Below are 20,320 nucleotides of genomic sequence, written 5' to 3'. Positions count from 1 at the left end.
ACACATACACGCATTTGTTTGTTTATATGTTGTGAACAGAAAACAAGATTCCACTATGGATTTCTGCCCATAATACCCAGTGTGAAATCTCTGGTTCCCCTGAAGCATGTGAATTAGGCCCAAGCCCATAGGGGCTATCTCTCTGCCCCCACGGCCCCATCTTCCCATCAGCTAGCCACCAGAAACTAAACACCATTGGAGAAGAGACAAGCGATGTGAAAGAAGGCTGCCTTTCTCCTATGTTATCAAACAGGAGATGGGTGAAGAAGCCTCCTGGGGGCATAAGACTTGAATGGTATCTTTTGGGGGGACAGACACTCCCGGAAAGGAGGGTGTCCTCACTCACCCCATAGCACCATCTTCTCTCATGTGGCTAGCTCCTCTTCCTAGTTTGTTTGGTCGCTGTTTGGACAGCATTTTTTTCTAGGAAGCTTTCACTGATCTCAAAACAACTTTGTGCCTCCCAGTCCTCCACCGTGTAATCCCTTTGTACCCTCTGCTTGTGTTACTCACAGTCTCAGTCCCTTACTTATCTCCCCCGTTAGACTCTGAGTGTCTCTACTGCAGGGGCTTTGCTTTGCTTCCCCATACCTGGCACAACTCCGTGTTAAATACACAAAACTGAATAAATGAAAAGAGGATTCCAGGTCGAGGGAGCCATAGAGAGGAGCAAAGAGTGAGGACCTGGGACCGTGGGGAGACAAACTTACCTGGAATCTGGGGCGAAGATAGGCCTTGAAAGCCAGACCAGCTGCATTTATACTCCGTATGATCACAGACTGTCATTGGTGGTTGTAAATAAAGGAGAAATATAATAAAAATGAGTTTTTAAGGAAAATTAGTTTCACAGTAGTGTGTAGTAGAGATTTGGGGAAGAGGAGGACTAGCCCAGAGAGGAGAGATCAAATGAGTGCATCCAAAACTTCATCAGTGTGTTTTATGCCAAAAAAGAGGCTCCATTAGGCTCTACATGGTCAAAAGTTGGAACCCACGGGTACCTTTAGGAATGCCTGGGTTGTCATAATTTGCTTCCCCTTCAGCATCACTATGACTTTGGGGCCTAATATTTGTGAAACCTAGGGATACAGAGACTTGTTGAAATATAGAAAAAACGGAGAAGTTGTCTGTTCTAGCTATCAGCCCCAGGGAGGAATTACGCAGTCTCGTTCATCCTGCAGTAATGAGTTAGCCATGCTGTGTTGAGCAAAATGTCTGTGTCTATTCATGTGAAAATGACAATTTCAGAGAGAAAGGATGCGTACAGCCGGAATGCCACAGAGGTGAGATTTTCAGATGGCATTCTGGAACACTCTTTGTATCTGCCCTGGCAAACTGGCTAAATGGGAGCCACTTCAATTCCATGTCTTTTGAAAACACTGAATAGCCAATGACAAGAATAATCATGCCGCTACGCTGAAATTTCCCTCCAGAGGCTCCTCTGTCCTCTTACATAAGCCTTTCTTTCTCACAAACTAGATTCCTGGGAACACAGTTTAATTATATGTGAATTTCTTTTTTATAGCGGAATCTGCAAGTTTGTTCTATTTTCCAAAGTTCTCTTTCCAGAAAGACAATTGATTCCTTCTGGGCTTGGAAATTATTTTTCTCCTTTTGATGCTTGTTGATTTTAGACGTAAGGGAAGGCTTGGATTTCACACAGAGGTGATTATAAACATACCAGGGAATTTAAGCTTGAACATAAAGAAGGGACGCTCTAATCGCTTCCTCCTATGACCACCAAAGGTACTAGAAAGTTGATTTTTTAAAAAAAGTATGCCATAGGAAAATCTAGAGGAAGGTCCAATTAAAGACTGGAGAATAAACATAGAATATTTATTTTTCTGCCTCCCTAAACCCTTCAAAAAATGGCATTTGAACTGTCTAGACAAAAAGGAATCATAAACCCACAAAAATGAGAAGGATAGAAGCTTGGAACTTGAAAGCAAGGTGAACCTAGTGGTAACTGCTTTAGAAGACCTGAGAAAGCTGAAACGTAACCAGGCAGTGTAAGAAGCCAAGATGCAGCCCACAAAACCTCAGAAAGCCTCGAGAATCAGCTTCACCATGTGCGACTGATAGCGGGGATGAACTGGGGCTGACATATGGTTGAAAGCTGCACCCAGGCTGTATAGTGACTGCCACTCCCCAGTCCTTGAGGAAGCCTGGAGGTGTACTCTCCGGAAAAGGTGAACAGATTGACACTGGCACAGCTAAGAGTCAGACATAACACTAAAAAATGAGGCATTAAGTGGAAGTCTTTACACTGAACAGTGAAATTTGAAACCACCTTAGCGTCCTGTGTTGCCAGAGCTCTGACCGCTGGGCTTATTCCCTCCTGTTGGAACCTGCTTTCCTTCTCTCTCTCTCTCTTTTCCTTTCTTCCTTTTCTCCTTTTCTCCCTTTCTTTCTTTCCTTCTTTCTTTCTTTCTACTGAAGTATAGTCAGTTTACAGTTTGTATCAATTGCTGGTATACAGCACAATTCTTCAGTCATACATGAATATATGTATGTTCATTTTCATATTCTTTTTCACCGTGAGGTACTACAAGATCTTGAATATATTTCCCTGTGCTATACAGTATAAACCTGTTTATCTATTTTATATATAACTGTCAGTATCTGCAAATCTTGAACTCCCAGTTTATCCCTTCCCATCCCTCTCCCCTCCGGCAACCATGAGTCTGTATTCTATGTCTGTGAGTCTGTTTCTGTTTCACATATAAGTTCATTTGTCTTTTTCTTTAGATTCCACATATGAGTGATATCATGTGGTATTTTTCTTTCTCTTTCTGGCTTACTTCACTTAGAATGCCATTCTCCAGGGACTTCCATGTTGCTGCAAATGGCATTATGTTATCATTTTTATGGCCGAGTAGTATTCCATTGTATAAATATACCACGACTTCTTTATCCATTCATCTGTCGGTGGACATTTAGGTTGTTTCCATGTCTTGGCTATTGTAAACAGTGCTGCTATGAACATTAGTGTGCAGGTGTCTTTCTGAATTAGGGTGGAACCTGCTTTTCTGAGGGATCTCATCAGTGCAATATAAAAGACTTAAAAGTACTGAGAGTTGGTGTCCTCCATTGAACAGAGCCTCCAAGCCAGAACCCCCTACAGTGGAGGCTGCAATTTAGCAGTTCCCACCACACATACAGACTCCATACTATGGATGATTAAATTAGTATTAAATTATTTGGGGGAGGTGCTGCATGTAACAGAGTGGGAAAGTGGCTTAATCACATAAGGCCATATTATTGCCTACTAAAGAGCCTGGCGTGGGGCAGCCTAAGGCAAATTATGGCAGTTTCCAGATTTATCATACACTCCCTGTCTTTTTCACATCTTAAGTACATGTCTTTCCTTCTCAAGTTTATGCCTTATGGCCAAAACTATTTGTTGGAATTCCAGCTATCATGCTCATATTCTAACCAGGAAAGAAGTACAGGGAAAGAACAGGCAGCCTTCTAGCTTAATCCCCCCTTTTAAACAACCTTCCTGGAAGTTCCTTACATTTCCACATGTATGTATTTGGCCTGAGCTGTTCATGTAGGGAAGTTGGTAGCTAAAGCCTAAAACTGAAAAAGAAAGAGATAGCATTCATTTATTCCTTTATTGAGGTATAACTGACCTACAACACTATGTTAGTCCCAGATGTACAACATAGTGATTCAGTATTTCTATACATTACAAAATGATCACCACCAAAGTCTAGCTACCATCGGTCAGCATACAAAGTTATTACAATATTATTGACTATGCGCCATGCTGTACATTTCATCCCTGTGACTCACTTACTTTGTAACTGGAAGTTAGTAATTCTTAATCCCCCTCACCCTTGTCACTCATCTACCTTCCCCCTCCCCTCTGGCAAACACTAGTTTGCTCTCTGTAACTATGAGTCTGGTTCCGTTTTGTTACGATTGTTCATTTTATTTTTGCAACTGCACATATAAGTGAAGTCGTATGATCTATCTTTCTTTGTCCGACATACTTCACTTAACATTATACCCTCTAGGTCCATCCATACTGTCACAAATGGCAAGATTTCATTCTTTTTTTGATTGCTGAGGAATATTCCAGTGCTTGTGTATGTGTCTAAATATATATATATATTTGTGTGTGTATATATATATATATATACACACACACACACACACATTATATATATGCATAGATCATACACACACACACACACACACACACACACACACACACGACATCTTTATCCATTCACCTATCAGTGGACACTTAGTTGCTTCCATATCATGGATATTACAAAAAATACTGCAGTGAACACAGAGGTGCATATATCTTTTCAAATTAGTGTTTATTTTCTTTGGAAAAATACCCAGATGTAGAATGCTGGATCATATGGTAGTTTTATTTTTAAACTTTGCGGAACATTCATAATGCGTTCCATAGTGGCTGTGCTAATTTGCGTTCCCACTAACGGTGTCCAAGGGCTCCCTTTTCTCCACATCATTACCAGTCATTTTTATTTGTTGCCCTTTTGATAACAGCCAGCCTGAAGGGTGGGAGTCTTGTGGTCCTGTGATCTTGATTTGCGTTTCCCTGATGAGTAGTGATGTTGAGCTACTTTTCAAATGTCTGCTCGCCTTTGTTATGTCTTCTTTCAAAAAATGTCTGTTCAGGTCCTCCCCCCATTTTTAATTGACTTGTTCGTTTCTCTAATACTGAGGAGTTTGTATGAGTTCTTTGTCTATTTTGGATATTAACCCCTTATCAGTTACATCATTTTCAAATATATTCTCCCATTCAGTAGGCTGCCTTTTCATTTTGTTCATAGTTTCCTTCACCGTGCAAAAGCTTTAGTTTGATTCAGTCCCATTTGTTTATTTTTGCTTTTGCTTCCCTTGCTGAAGAGAGAGGTGTGAAAAATACTGCTAAGACTAATGTCGAAGAACATACTGAATACGTTTTCTTCCAGGAGTTTGATGGTTTCAGATCTTGCATTAAGTCTTTTTTTTTTAATTGAAGTATAGTCTTCCATTTTTATTTTATTTTAGTGTATGGTGTGATAGAGTAGTCCAGTTTGATTCTTTTACATGTAGCTGTTCAGTTTTTCCAATATTTGATGAAAAGGCTATATTTTCCTCATTGTATGTTCTTGCCTCCTTACCCTAGATTAATTAACCATTTAAGAATGTGAGTTAATTTCTAGGATCTCTATTCTGTTCCACTGATCTAGGTGCCAGTACAATATTGTTTTGATTAGCATACCTTTGTAGTATAGTTTGAAATCAGAGAGCATGACACCTTCAGCTTTGTTTTCCTTTCTCAAGATTGTTTAGGTTATTTGGGGTCTTTTGTGTTTCCACACAAATTTTAGAATGAATTGTTCTAGCTCTGTGAAAAAATACCAGTTTTATTTTGATGGAGATTGCACATACACTTGGGTAGTATGGTCATTGCAACAGTATTAATTGTTACAGTGATTGAGCACAGTATATCTTTTCATTTGCGTTGTCTTCAGTTCATCAATGTCGTACAGTTTCCTGATTGCAGGACATTTACCTCCTTGGTTAGATTTATTCCTGTACATTTTATTCTTTTTGATGCAATTGTAAATGGATTTGCTTTCTTAATTTCACTCTCTGATAGCTTGTTACTGTATAGAAATATTGTTAGTGTGTAGATTTGTGTATATTAATTTTTTAATCCTACACATTTTTTATCCTACAGGTACTAAATTTGTTTATTAGTTCTAATAGGTTTTCTGGTGGCATCTTTAGGATTTTCTGTATATACTGTCATGGAATCTGCAGTGAACTTTTTGTTTTTCCTTTACAATTTGCATTCCTCTTGTTTCTTTTTTGTCTGATTGGTGTAGCTAGGACTTCCGATACTATGCTGACTAAGTAGAGAGGGTAGGCATCCCTGCCTTGCTCCTAGTCTTAGAGGAAGTGCTTTCAGCTTCTCACGACTGAGTATGCTGTTAGCTGTGGGTTGTCACATATGGCCTGTATTTTGTTGAGGAATCTCCCCTCTGTAACAACTTTCTGGTGAGTTTTTATCATAAATGGATGTTAATTTTTGTCAAAAGCCTTCTCTGCATCATCGAGATGATTATGAATTTTCATATGATTTTTATTCTTCAATGTGTTAATGTAGTGTACCATGTAGATTAATTTGCAGATATTGAACCATACTTGCATGCCTGGGATAATTCTCCTTGATCATGGTGTATGATTCTTTCATTGAATTTAGTCTGCTGTCACTTTGTGGAGGATTTTTGCACCTATGTTCATCAGTGATATTGGCTTGTAATTCTTTTTGTGGTGTCTTTGGCTGGTTTTGGAATTGGGGTGATGCTGGCCTCATCAGAATGAGTTCAGAAGCATACCTTCCTCTGCAGATTTTTAGAGTAGTTTGAGAAGGACTGGTATGAACTGTTCTTTGCAGTTTGGTTGACTTCCCCTGTGAAGCCGTGTGGTCCTAGACTTTGGTTATTTGGGAGTTTTTTAACTAACTAATTCAATTTCATTTTTAAAAGAAGTATTTGTATCCTTTAAATGAATGCAAACTTATTTAACAACTGAATCCTTATGTTTTAACAAAGTTTGGTTTTCAAATAGGGTCCCATATTTCCAGGCTTTCCACCATTGGAAAACTTATTTTCATAGCCACTTTTTTTCTTATGAATCTTTTCAGTCTCAGTTTACTTAGCAATTAATGCAATTAGAAAGGAGGAAAGTCGATTTACATCAAATTTGTAGTTTATGTTATCCACCCCAGGAAGTGGTCAATTTAAATTTAACGATGTGGTGGCAGACGGACTGGAATTCTCCAAAGTTGCTTCCCCTAGCCTTGGTTCTTTTCTGTACAGAATCTCCTTTTCAGATACCTTACCCATCCTCCACACTTGAGGTTTCACCTCTGTGTGTTTGGCTCTATTTATTTCTGATTCATATGTTTGTTTCTATAAATTTATCCACTTTTGAGGGTTTTCCAGTTAATTTGCATACAATTGTTTGTAGTAATCTCTTAAAGGTCTTTGTACTTCAGTGACGTCAGTTGTAACTTTCTTCCCATTTCTGATTTTATTGGTTTGGATCCTGTCTTTTTTTCTTCCTAAGTCTAGATTAAAGTTTATCAGTTTTGCTTTTCTTTTCAAAGAACCAGCTCTTACTTTCATTGATCTTTTTTATTTGCTAATGCATGAGAAAACCCCTGCCACTAATACGTGGAATGGAGGTCTCCAAAGTGGTGCTCTGCCTGTGTCCCTGGGAAGAATCACCGTGCCCTTCTGCCTCTGTGAAGCTCTCCAAGATCGGCAAGTGGGCTTGACTCAGGCTTCTTTAAAATTGCTGCTTCTACCGTGGGTCTCGGATTGTGTGAGATTTTGCCTATGCCCTTTAAGAGCAGAGTGTCTGTTGCCTAGAGCCCTCCAGCTCTCCCGCGTGCAAGCCTCAACGGCATTCAAAGCCAGATGTGCCGGGGGCTCGTCTGTGTGGTACATACCCCCCAGACTGGAGGACTCAGTGTGGTAGCTGGACCCCTCGCTTCCTGGGGGGAACCCTTGCAATTGTGATTTTCCTTGTTTGTGGGTTGGCTCCCCAGGTGTGGATCTTGACTATACTGCATCAGCATTGTCCTGCCTGTCTCATTGTGGTTCCTTTAGTTGTGGGAAATCTTTTCAGGGTGTTCCCGTCAATCGTGGCTCTGTAAATAGCTGTGAGTTTGGTGTCCCTCTGGGAGGAGGTGAGCTCAGGGTTTTCCGACTGCACATCTAGGCCACACCTCCGCAGGAGATAGTAATTTAAGCATGTTCGATACAGCTAGACCCAAATAAACATTTGTTGAAAAGTGTTGTCTTTGTGTAAGGGGAATGTGGGCATGGTATGGTGGAAGGGAGAGCCTGTTTGTAGAAGTAAGTTTATAGAATTACTTGACTTTTTAAATTATATGAATATTTAGCTTTGATGTAAGCAATTAAGTTTGTAAGTGAATAAAAGAAAAAACACCATAGGTGTTCTCAGACATAACAAAATACGAATAAATATTTTTTCCACTAAAGATTTGGACAATAAAAGAAAGAAGCTTTCTTAAATTACAAATTCAGGTATAATTTTTACTCAAACTTTTTTCTTGGTTTTATTTATTTTTAAATTAAATTTATTTTTTAAATTTAGTTTTGTCTTTTAGCTTTTATATATTTTATTGAAGTATAGTCAGTTTAAAATGATGTGTCAATTTCTGGTGTACAGCATAATGCTTTAGTCATACATACACATACATATATTCATTTTCATATTCTTTGTCACCATAAGTTACTACAAGATACTGAATACAGTTCCCTGTGCTATACAGTATGAACTTTTTTTTAATCTATTTTGTGTATATATATCAGTATCTTTTACTCAAACTGTTTAATTGCAAGAGTTAGAAAAGGTCTTCTCCTTGGTTTCCCTTACTGTAATACCGTATCACCATGTTGTCTCTAGACCACGTTGCCAAGCTCTGGTTCTCGTAAGTTTTCTTTTCACTACACTAGGAAATCTTTGTGATTGATCGTTGAAGATCTGTTCCTTCAGGTAAGAGACTGAAACCTTGACATTGAGGTTAAATATTGTCTTTGTTGTTCAAGACGAGGGCCAACCAAGCCAGAAGTCCTGTCAATTCAATGGCCTGGAAAACGAGCAAGTCGCCGAGTCCAGCGACACAACAGCTTCTCTCCCAGCAGCCCTCAGTTTAATGTCTATGGTCCAGGTAATGAAGCTTTGTTATTTTTCAAGTTGGCTTAATTGTATCTTCATATTGACTTATTTAAAAAGGGGGGAAAGACAGCCAAAACAGTAATAATGGAATGCTTTCCTTATACCAAATAAGTCTGTCTGAAACCAAAGCAGTAAAGAATCTAAGATAGTAAGAACTAGGGTGGTGTTCCCAGCCATCAGTTCCGGGAGAATGCAGCAGCCGTGCCCGGGCAGGACACAGATACACGGGGGGGAGCGAGGACAGGGGCCCAGTCACCTAACGTGAGAAAGACTTGAGACCTGTAGAAACCCTCATCATCTCCGGGCAAAGGAGGTGCCCTTCGGTCTGCACCCCAATCCCAGATCCCCAAGCCTGCCTAAGCATCCTCTAGTTCATTTTAGGAAAAGGATTATTGTTTGCTCTCGTGACAGGATTGAAGTCAAAGCAGTGCTTTTGAAGTGTGTAATGTAGTCTATGCTTCTTTAGATTAAGACCTTAATAATAATTATTAGGTTATTACATTTTAACCATGTTATTTATAATAATTACCTTAAAATAAATTTGAAATATGAAAACTTACATTGTTAAATATCAGAGCAAATTTTGTAAAACATGAATACATGTGTCTGTGTATATAAATGCACATATCACTTGAACATGTCATTTTAACACAAATGAATATTTAAACGTCTACCATTTCAGAAAATTAAAATAAAGCTTGTGTTTATCAGACTACTTGAAAGATTTCAAAATGCTTTCTTGAACACTGTCTTATTTTATGCTAACATCTTATAAGATAGATGTCAGTATCTCCATTTTTCCAGAAAGTGAAATAGTTTGTCCAGAGGTAACAGATTATTACTGCAATTTTACTTTGAAACAGACAACCTCAAAATCTCCATGATCACAATTGGAAATACTTGTTTTTTTCCTTTCATGGGTCTATGGTTGATTGTGATTTGGGTGATCTCAGCTGGATGTGACTCCAGCCCGTAGGTGGTATTCAGCTCTATTCCTCATGTAGCTTCTACGATCAGTGAATACTTAGAGCAGTATCATCTTCTGGTGGGTATCAAAAGTACAAACAGCCAGGAAAAATCACACAGCTCATTTACAGCCACTGTAGGAGTGGCCAAGATGGAGGAATAGGAAGACCTTGAGCTCACCTTCTCCTGTGGACACAAAATTATGACTATTTATAGAGCAACTATTGATGAGAAAGACTGGAAGACTAGCAGAAAAAGATCTTTACAACCAAATACATTAAAAAAGGAACCGAGGCAAGGTGGAGAAGTGGCATGCTCAGGATCCATACCCCTAAGAAGGCGGTCCACAGATGAGAGGATAATTACAGTCAGAGCCCCGTGTAGGGATCTATAGCCTGAGTCTTGCACTGGGAAAACAAGCCTCCAGAATGTTTGATTTTGAACGCCAGCAGAAGTTTACTTTTGGGAGAGCCAGATGGCTGTGGGAGATAAGAGACTCCACTCTTAAAGTATGCTCACAAAATTTCACACATTCTGGGATACAGGTAAGAAGTAGTGATTTGAAATGAGAATGGGTCAGACCTACCTGCTGATCTTGGAGAACCAGAGAAGCAGGAAGCAACTGGATCTCACCCTGGGGACATAGACACTGGTGGCCTTTTTGAAGAGCTCATACTACCATGAGGACACTGATGCACTCACTGGCAGGCATCCTTTTGAAGGAAGGGCAGTTTATGAGACTTATGGGACTACATCTAGTGTACTAACATGTGTATTACAGGAGTCCAAGAAGAGAGAAGAGAAGAGAGAGAGAAAGGGGCAGAGAATGTATCTGAAGACAGCAGCTGAAAATGTGCTCAGTTTAGGAAAGGAAACAGAAATTCAGGTCCAGGAATGACAGAGAGTCCCAAACTGGATCACCCAAAGAGGACCATGCCAAGATACATTGTAATTAAAATGGCAAAAATTAAAGATAAAGAGAGAATATTGAAGCAGCAAGGGAAAAGCAACAAGTTACGTTCAGGGAAACTCCAGGAGGCTACCAGCTGGTGCTTTAGCAGAAACTGCAGGCCTGGAGGAGCGGCATGATGTATTTAAAGTGTTTAAAGGGGAAAACTTATAACCAAGAATACTCTACCCAGCAAAGCTTTCATTCAGATTGATGAAGGGATCAAAGTTTTACAGAGAAGAAAAAACTAAAAGATAGCATCACCACCAAGCCAGCTTTACTAGAAATATTAAAGGGGCTTTTCTAAGCAGAAAAGAAAAGGCCACAACTAGAAATATGAAAAGTATGAAAGAAAAAAATCTCATTACTGAAGGCAAATTTACAGTAAGGCAGTAAATCAACCATAAATAAAGAAGTTTAAAAGAGAAAAGTAGTAAAATCATCTATATCCATAATGAAGAGTTAAGGGATATAAAAAATGAAAAAAAGTAAAGTATGATGTAAAAAAAATTAAATGTGGAGGTGGGAGTAAAAATGCAGAGTTGTTAAAATTGGGTGTGAACTTAAAAGGTCAAGAACTTAAAAAAATCATGGAGATAGACAGAGATAAAGAGAGAGAGACTGATAAATGTAAAACTCATGCTAACTACAAGCCAAAAATCTGTAATAGATGCACACACACAAAATAGAAAAGAATGCAAGTATATCAGTAAAAGTAAAATCATAAGGGCAGTCATCAAATCACAAGGGAAGGGAGCAAAAAAAAGAAGAATGGAACAAAAGAGAACTAAAAACCCAAAGCAAAAGACAAAATGCCCATTAGTACATACCTATTGATAATCTCTTTATATGTCAATAACTAAGTGCCCCAATTAAAAGACATAGAGTGGCTGAATGGATACCAAAACAAGGTCCATATATTTGCTGCCTACAAGAGATTCTCCTCAGATGTAAAGACACAGACAGACTGAAAGTGAGGGGATGGAAAAAGGTGTTCCATGCAAAGGGAAATGGAAAGAAACCTGGGGTGGGGATACTTGTATCAGACTTTAAGTAGACTTTAAAACAAAGACTGTAAAAAGTGACAAACAAAGACATTGTTAAATGATAAAAAGATCAATCCCAGAAGAATTTGTGTCAATCAGACACACACACACACACACACACACACACACACACACACACACACACACACATATAATTCTATCCAAAAGCAGCAGAATACACATTCTTTTCAAGTTCACATGGAACATTCTCCAGGATAGATCACATTCCAGACCACAAAATAAGTCTCAGTAAATTTAGGAAGACTGAAATCATATTAAGCAACTTTCCAGCCACAACACTGTGAGACTAGAAATCAACTATAAGGAAAAAAACTACAAAAAACATATGGAAGCTAAACAACATGCCTATAAACAGTCAGTGAGTCACTGGGAAAATCAAAGAAGAAAGCAAAAATTAACTGCAGACAATTGAAAATGGAAACACAATGATAAAAAAATCAATGGGATGCAGCAAAACAGCTCTAAGAGGAAATTTATAGCCATACAAGCTTACCTGAGGGAATAAGGAAAATCTGAAATAAATAACCTAACCTTACACTTTAAGGAACTGGAAAAAGAAGAAAAATCAAACCCAAAGTCAGTAGAAGGAAAGAAATCATAGATATCATGAAATTGATGAAGTGATTGATGGAAATAAATGAAACTGAGACTTAAAAAACAGTAGAAAAAAAGATCAGTGAAAATAAGAGTTGGTTTTTGAATTGATAAATAACACTGATAAACCTTCAGAAAAATTTATCAAGGAAATAAGAGAGACCAAATCACTAAAATCAGAAATGAAAGAGAAGTTATAACTATCATCAGAGAAATACTAAGGACCATAAGAGATTACCATGAACAGTTTTACACCAACAATATGGACAATGTAGAAAAATGAACATAGTCCTAGAAATATACAGTCTCCCAAGACTGAACTGGAAGAAACAGATAATATGAACAGACCAAATACCAGAAAAGAAATTGAGAACAGTGTTTCATTGTTTCAACCTCCAACAAACAAAAGTCCAGGACAAGTTATCCTTACAGGTGAATTCTACCAAATATTTAGAGAATAGTTAACATCTATCATTCTCAAACTATTCTAAAATATTTCACAGGAAGGAACACTTCCAAACTCATTCTGTGTGGCCAGCATCACTCTGATGCCAAAAGCTGAAAAAATATCACCCAGAAACAAGAAAATTTCAGGTTAATATCACTGATAAACAGAAATGCAAATATCTTCAGTAAAATGTTAGCAAACAAATTTAGCAATACACCATGATCTAGTAAGATTTATCCCAGGGATGCAAGGGTGGTTCTGTAGCTGCAAACCAATCTGTGTGATGCACTACATTAACAAACTGAAGAATAAAAATCATAGCATCACTTCAATAGATGCAGAAAAGGCTTTTGACAAAATTCAACATCCATTTATGATAAAAAAAAAAAAAAAAAAAACTATACCGAAAGTGGATAGAGAGAGGACATTACTTAATAAAATAAAGGCCATATGTGACAACCCACAGCTAACAACATATTCAATGATGAGAAACTGAAAGCATTTCCTCCAAGATGAGGAGCAAGACAAGGCTGCCCATCCCCACCACTTATATTCAACATAGTATTGAGTCCGAGCCACAGCATCCAGCCAAAAAGAAAAAAAAAGGGGGGGGGGAGTTAAAGGAATCCAAATTAGAAAAGAAGAAGTAAAACCATCACTATTTGAAGAAGACATAATACTATACATAGGAAATCCTAAGGATGCCACCAAAAAGCTACTGGAATTCATCAATGAATTCAGTAAAGTTCCAGGATACACATTTTTTCTTGTAATAACCTTTACTGAAAAAGAATATGAAAACAAATATATATGTATATATATATATATATGTATGCATGACTGGGACATTATGCTGTGCACCAGCAATTGACACATTGTAACTGACTATACCTCAGTTCAAAAAAAAAAAAGTACAATTCTATTATTCTGAGCCAGAGCCAGAAATAATTGATCTAATTAATGTATAACCAAAGAAGCTGAGTCTGAAATATGAAGAGTTTGGTGCAAGGTCATGCAGCCAGCAAGAGGCAGAGTTGACAATATCTCTTAAGATCTCATCACAGCCTTCTGTATCTTCTAGGATACAAAATTAATATGCAGAAATCTGTTGCATTTCTATGCACTTAACAATGTAGTATCAGAAAGAGAAATTATGAAAACAACCCCATTAAAATTCCATCAAAAAGAATACAATACTTATGAATAAATCTAACTAAAGGAGTAAAAGACTTGTATTTGGAAAACTGATGAAAGAAACTGAAGATGACACAAACAGATGGAAAGCTATAGGATGTTCATGGATTGGAAGACTTAGTATTGTCAAGATGACCATACTACCCAAAGCAATCTACAAACTCAATGAAATGCCTTCAAAATATCAATGGCATTTTTTTCACAGAGCTAGAACAAATACTTCTAAAATGGCAAGGAAACACATAGGGCCCCAGATAACCAAAACAATCTTAAGAAAGAAGAACGAAGCTAGAGGTATCTGGCTCTCTGATTTAAAAGTATACTACAAAGCGGCAGTGATGAAAGCAGTACCACACCCATAGACCAGTGGAACAGAAAAGAGAGCCCCAAAATGAACCCACACTTCTATGGGCAAATAGTCTTGTCTATGACAAAATAGGCAAGAATATTCAGTGTGGAAAAGACAGCTTATTCAATAAATGGTGTAGGGAAAACTGAACAGTTACATGCAAAAGTATCCAGCTGGACTACTCTCTCACACCATGCACAACAACAAATTTAAAGTGGGTTAATGACTTAAATGTAAGACTTGAAACTATAAAACTTCTAGAAGAAAGCAAGGCGGTGTGTTCTTTGACGTCAGTCTTGGTAATACATATTTTTGGATATCTCTCCTCAGGGAGGGGGAAAAAGGAGATATAAACAAATGGGACTACATCAAACTAAAAATCTTTTGCACTGTGAAGAAAGCTATCAACAAAATGAAAAGTTCATCCACTGAATGGGAGAAAATGTTTGCCAATGATGTATCTGGTAACTGGTTAATATGCCAAATATACAAAGAGCACATACAACTCAACATCAGAAAACAATAAGCAGATTGAAAAATAGGCAGAAGTCCTGAACAAACATTTTTCCAAAGAAGACCTACAGATGGTCAACAGGCACGTGAAAAGATGCTCAACATCACTAATCATCAGGGAAATGTAAATCAAAACTAGTGAGATGTCACTTCACACCTTTCACAATAGTTATCCTCAAAACACCACAAATGATAAACGGTGGTGAGGATATGGAGAAAAAAGGAACCCTAGCACACCATTGGTGGGAGTGTAAATTGGTGTAGCCACTATGGAAAACAGTATAGAGTTTCCTCAAAAAACTAAAAATGGGAGTGCCATATGATCCAGCAATTTCACTCCTGAGTGTATATCCAAAGAAAATGAAAACACTAATTCAAAAAGATACATGCACTCTACTACTCATAGGAGTATTATTTTACAATAGCCAGGATACAAAAGCAACCTTAAGTGTCCATCAACAGATGAATTGATGGAAGAAGAGGCTATATATATATATTTATATTTACAGTGGAATATTACTCGGCCATAAAAAAGAATGAAAATTTGCCATTTGCAAAATGAATGGACCTGGAGGGTATTATGCTTAGTGAAATAAGTCAGACATAGAAAGATAAGTACTGTATATTATAATTTATATGTGGAATATAAAAATAAAACGAATGAATATAACAAAACTGAAACAGACTTACAGATACAGAGAACAAAGTGGTTACCACTGAGGAGAGTGAGGAGGGGAAGGACAAGACAAGACTTGGGGTTTAAGAGATACAAACTGCTAGGTATAAAACATATAAGCTACAGGGATATATTGTACGGCAGAGGGAATATAACCAATATTTTATAATAATTTTAAATGGATTATAGTCTATAAAACATTGACTCATGTTGTACACATGAAACCAATGTAATATTGTAGATCAATAATAGTTCTGTTTTTAAAAAGGTACAAACTTCTCATTTGGTAAATAAGCACTAAGGATGTAAAGTACAACATGATAAGTATAATTAACACTGTATATCTTATTACATTAAATTTGTTAAGAGAATAAATCGTGAGTTGCCTTTACATGGAAAAATTTTCTATTTAATTTTGTATCTATATGAGCTGATATTGTTTACTAAACTTTATTTTGCTAATCATTTCATAATTATGTAAGTCAGATCATTATGCTGTATATCTTCAACTTATACAGTGCTGTCTGTCAATTATATTTCAATAAAACAGGAAGGAAAAAAACACAGTTTGCATCTTGTCTAGTAAGTCTCCACTGGCCGAACTGTCACGTGCCAAATTCAGGAACAGTGGGGAAGGGGATGCACTCCACCCATTGGGGTAAGAGGTACCGCAAAGTCACGGGGCAAAGGGTACATACGTGTAATTCTGTAACAGGAAGAAAGTGAAGACGTTACAACAGTAACACAATCTATCTTTTGTGACTAGAAAATGGCAATATGAGGCTCGTGTGTCAAAACATAGATTGTTCCTTCCATTCTAGCCATTTAAAAGGAAAGTATTAAGCCCAAAATACCTTTCTGTGGGACTTTGGCGTGACAGCTCCCTTGAATTCTCCTAGAAACAACCTAGAGTGGAAAGCTGTTAACTGACTTGCAGATTAAAATATAAACAAACTTCGTTTATATATTTATAATATTTCCTATTGTAAAAGCATCCTTATTTATGTAGCCGCTTCTTTTGTGGCAATACTGCTGCTGCTTTTTGCGTCATGATTTATTTTGAAGCTTTGAGAGGAGCTTCACCCAAAACAGCAGGTAAGAGAAGTGAATGTTAATGTAAAGTAATACCCCTTTATTATAACTGAGGCCTTATCTTCCTAACGTTCAGCGCTAACACAGGCTTTATAGTCTTGAATTCAATCACATTCTCCTATCAAGAAATATCAAATAATGTTACTTCAGCAGATGTTCGTGAAAATGCATTAGAGCAAGCTGCAGGGGGACACACAAGGACGCCAGGTGCTTGTGCGAGGGCTCAGGCCACAGCTCTCTTCCCCTTTGCATAATAACGTTTATAACAGCAGCAGCAGTAGCCGCAGGACTTACATAATGTCCAGCCTGGTGCCGGATACAGATACGTGTGTGTAGACGCAGACATAGTACATGCAGGTGTGTGTATACGTGTGTATATAATCCTCACAATGACTCGGGGAGTCTGGTGGTATTGTTATTCCCATTCTAAAAATATGAAAAGTGAAGTCAAAGGAGTCAAACAGTTTGGCCAACATCAGCAGACTCCCGTCTGTACTCTGAACTGCTGTGCCGCGGCCGGAGGGCCCACTCGGGTTAACCCCTAGGGAAGGAGGTACCGGCTACCTTGCCCTTACATTTCTGTTTGATTAACAGTTTATCCCTTGCTGTGGTCCGGGCTCTGATTTCCCTGGCTCCTGCTACTGCCCCAGAAGTTAAGTTTAGAACTGTTGATTAGTACTTTCCTTTTTCCAAAAGAAAAATCAGCCACATCATGGGGTGGTAAAAATGGCCCAGCAGGATCTGTTCCTTTGACTATCAGAGGCCAATACAGGCAACAACAATAATTTTAGGAAAAACCAGACTTATGAAGATGAACACACTGGGATGCCTAGATCTATGGAAATCAGTAACTTACAAAGAACTCGTGTCGGGGGGTGGGAAATATATATATACACACACATATATATTAGACGTGTTGATGTCAATGACACTGTGTTCTTCCTCCAGGTTAACAGGAAAGCTCTGAGATATCAGAGCATTCTGCTCTGTCCAGGGTTTAACATATTGCCTCATGATTTTCCCCTCAAGGCTTACTGGAAGAAGATAACCAGTGGATGACCCAGATAAATAGACTCCAGAAATTAATTGACAGACTGGAAAAGAAGGTGAGTGCTTCCTTTTCCTTCTTCTCTCTCTCACTTTCCAATAGATTATGACTCATTATTTTTATTGCCCCAACATCCATGGCTGACAATGGATAGAATATCAGCCAGGATCCCAATGAGGCCACAAATGACTGCTTGGTAGTTATTTGGGATTCTTGTTAAAGCGAATGTAGAAGCTCCTGTTAACTCTCCTTCTCCCCACAGCCACCCCCAGTTATAGTTACAGTTGGATGTAGAGTTTAAAGTTAAATAATTGTGCTGCATTCCTGACTCTAAGGTTATCACTCGTTTAAGGTAGCAGTGTGCTTGAATGATGCAAATGGCAGCTCTTAGGGATGACCTGGTTGATGTCTTGGAAATATTTCAAAGTGATTCAGGGAGATGGCTGTGTGGTACATTAAAAGATGAGATTGCACGCTCAACTTCTAAAAGTTAGCATCTTTTTAAAACAATTTAATCTAATTTATTTTATTTTTAACACCTTTATTGTGGTATGATTCCTGGACAGTAAACTACACATATTCCAGATGTACAATTTGATGAATTTTGATAGATGTCTACACCCATGAAACCACCACCACCATCAAGATGCCTAACATTTCCATCACTTCCCAAGAGGTGCACATTTCAAATTCCCAGTTTATCCCTTCCCACCCCCCTTTACCCGCTGGTAACTGTAAGTTTGTTTTCTATGTCCGTGAGTCTGTTTCTGTTTTGTAGATAAGTTCATTTGTGTCCTTTTTTTAGATTCCACAAATGAGCAATATCATATGGTATTTTTCTTTCTCTTTCTGGCTTCCCTCACTTAGAAGTTAGCGCCTTAACTGATGGTTTCTGGCATTGAAGCTACCAGGTTAATCAAGCAAGTTAGGAGATGATAAAGAGTTCTTTAGAGCTATATCTTGCGTTCTCAGCTATTGTGTTTTTATTGAATAATTTAATTAGTACACAGTAGTCCTGATATTATAGTTATATTCCTCTTAAACAGCTTTCATGAAGAGGCTGCTTTATCATTCAGTAAGAATATGTTTTCTGTGCATGCCAGGCACTAAAGAAGGAACATTTATATTTGAGACAGAGTTACTGACTTTGAACAACCTAGAATTTATTTGTAAAAATATTCTATATTCACAAAAATGAGTCAGCAGATTTTTAAAAAATATGAGCAGCACAGAGCCAGGCTCATTGTTCAAGCTCAGTGACCGCTTGGTGAGTGACTAAGACGTGCCAGAGGGATGGAGCACATGCCGGAATCTGCAGATGCTAACCTGAGGGGGTGATCACTGCAAGGCTGAGTGCTTGGGAAGGACCTCGTATGGCAGGAAGGGCTTAAGTGGGCCTTTGAAAATGATGACAATAAGAATTTTGAGTGCAAACAACAGAAATTATTTCTTTAGTAAAAAAAAGAAATCGTTAAAAGAAAATGGGTTCACAGAATCAACAGTCCAGAGATCCAGACTCAGGAAAATCAAGACAAGATAACTCCAGGGACGAAGGTAAGCGAGAAATACTCATTAGTCCCTCAGGTTGTCTCCACTGGAACAGATGAGTTCCAGCAATTTCTATTCTGTGGACATTCTGCTCAAGATTTCACTTTCCAGGAGGGAGAGTCTGGTTGGTCTTGTTATGGTCACACATTGGTCTCTTGGACATGGAAGGAGAGAAGACCTTGATTAATAGTCCCAGAGCACTGTACTGAAAGGAAGTGAGATAATTCACTGAAGGAAATTGTATTGGCATTAGAATTGGAATGAATACTAGTCGCTTAACAAACTAATGAGTAAATATTTGCTGTGGAGAAGTAAAATTTTAGGAAACCGAGCAGCTGGAGAGGGCGTGCAGGAAGGTGATGGCATGAGGAAAGGTTAAGTGGCCTGGCCTGGTTAGAGGCTTTCATTGAGGGACGTAGTGACAAATAAGGTTGTATGGATGGATGTGGTCATGTCATGGATGGCCTTCAATAATAGACTGAGGAATTTGGACTTGATCTTGGAGACAACAAGAGGCATTTACTGTTTTTCAAGAGATAAGTGACATAATAAAAAAAAAAAATCCTTTAGAGAGAAAAATGGACAGCAAGAATACGAAAGGGATTCAAACAGAAGAGGCAAAGTCAGAGCCACCAAAGCCAGCTCCAGTAACGACATTGAAGGTCAGGCTGTAGACCTGAGCCCACTGGGGTCAGGTGTAGCAAGAGATGGGCCTGGACGAAGTGACTGAAAAGAAAATAGCAGATTTGGAAGACTTGAAGTGAAATTAACAGGACCATTGAATGGGTGTGATGGGCTAAGGACAGGGTGGTCTCCAATAGGAGTCCGAGGATTTGAGCTGAAGTTCGGAGACAACGATAATTAACAGAAAGGGGAGAGACAGTGAGAGATAATTCGGGAGGTGAGATGAAGAGGTGAACTGCTTTATTAAATGTATTAATTTCAAATTGGGGTTGGGTATAGCTCAGTGGTAGAGTATGTGATCAGCATGCCCAAGGTCCTGGGTTCAATCCCCAGTACCTCTGTTAAAAATAAAAAATAAATAAATAAACCTAATTACTAACCCGCCAAATATACATATACATATATATATACACACACACACACACATATATAAAATAGGACATCTAGGTA

The 20,320-nt window shown here is 38.2% G+C and overlaps 1 protein-coding gene across 3 annotated transcripts in view; it reads left to right on the top strand.

The window, feature by feature from the left end:
• The window catches only part of NECAB1 (N-terminal EF-hand calcium binding protein 1), a 234,802-nt gene that overhangs the window by 173,909 nt on the left and 40,573 nt on the right, over window positions 1–20,320 (top strand). For 2 of the 3 annotated variants that reach the window (XM_032467631.1, XM_032467633.1), the window contains exons 7-9: window positions 8,613–8,734; window positions 16,049–16,156; window positions 17,620–17,696. In XM_032467631.1, the coding sequence (XP_032323522.1) occupies window positions 8,613–8,734; window positions 16,049–16,156; window positions 17,620–17,696 (307 nt within the window). The remainder of the gene's footprint in view (window positions 1–8,612; window positions 8,735–16,048; window positions 16,157–17,619; window positions 17,697–20,320) is intronic. The other variant, XM_032467632.1, reaches the window with a different exon arrangement.

This window comes from Camelus ferus, chromosome 25 (genome assembly GCF_009834535.1).
Source record: "Camelus ferus isolate YT-003-E chromosome 25, BCGSAC_Cfer_1.0, whole genome shotgun sequence".
Lineage (NCBI taxonomy): Eukaryota > Metazoa > Chordata > Mammalia > Artiodactyla > Camelidae > Camelus > Camelus ferus.
The sequence above is the reverse complement of the archived record's forward strand: the minus strand, read 5'-3'. Positions and strand labels throughout refer to the sequence as shown.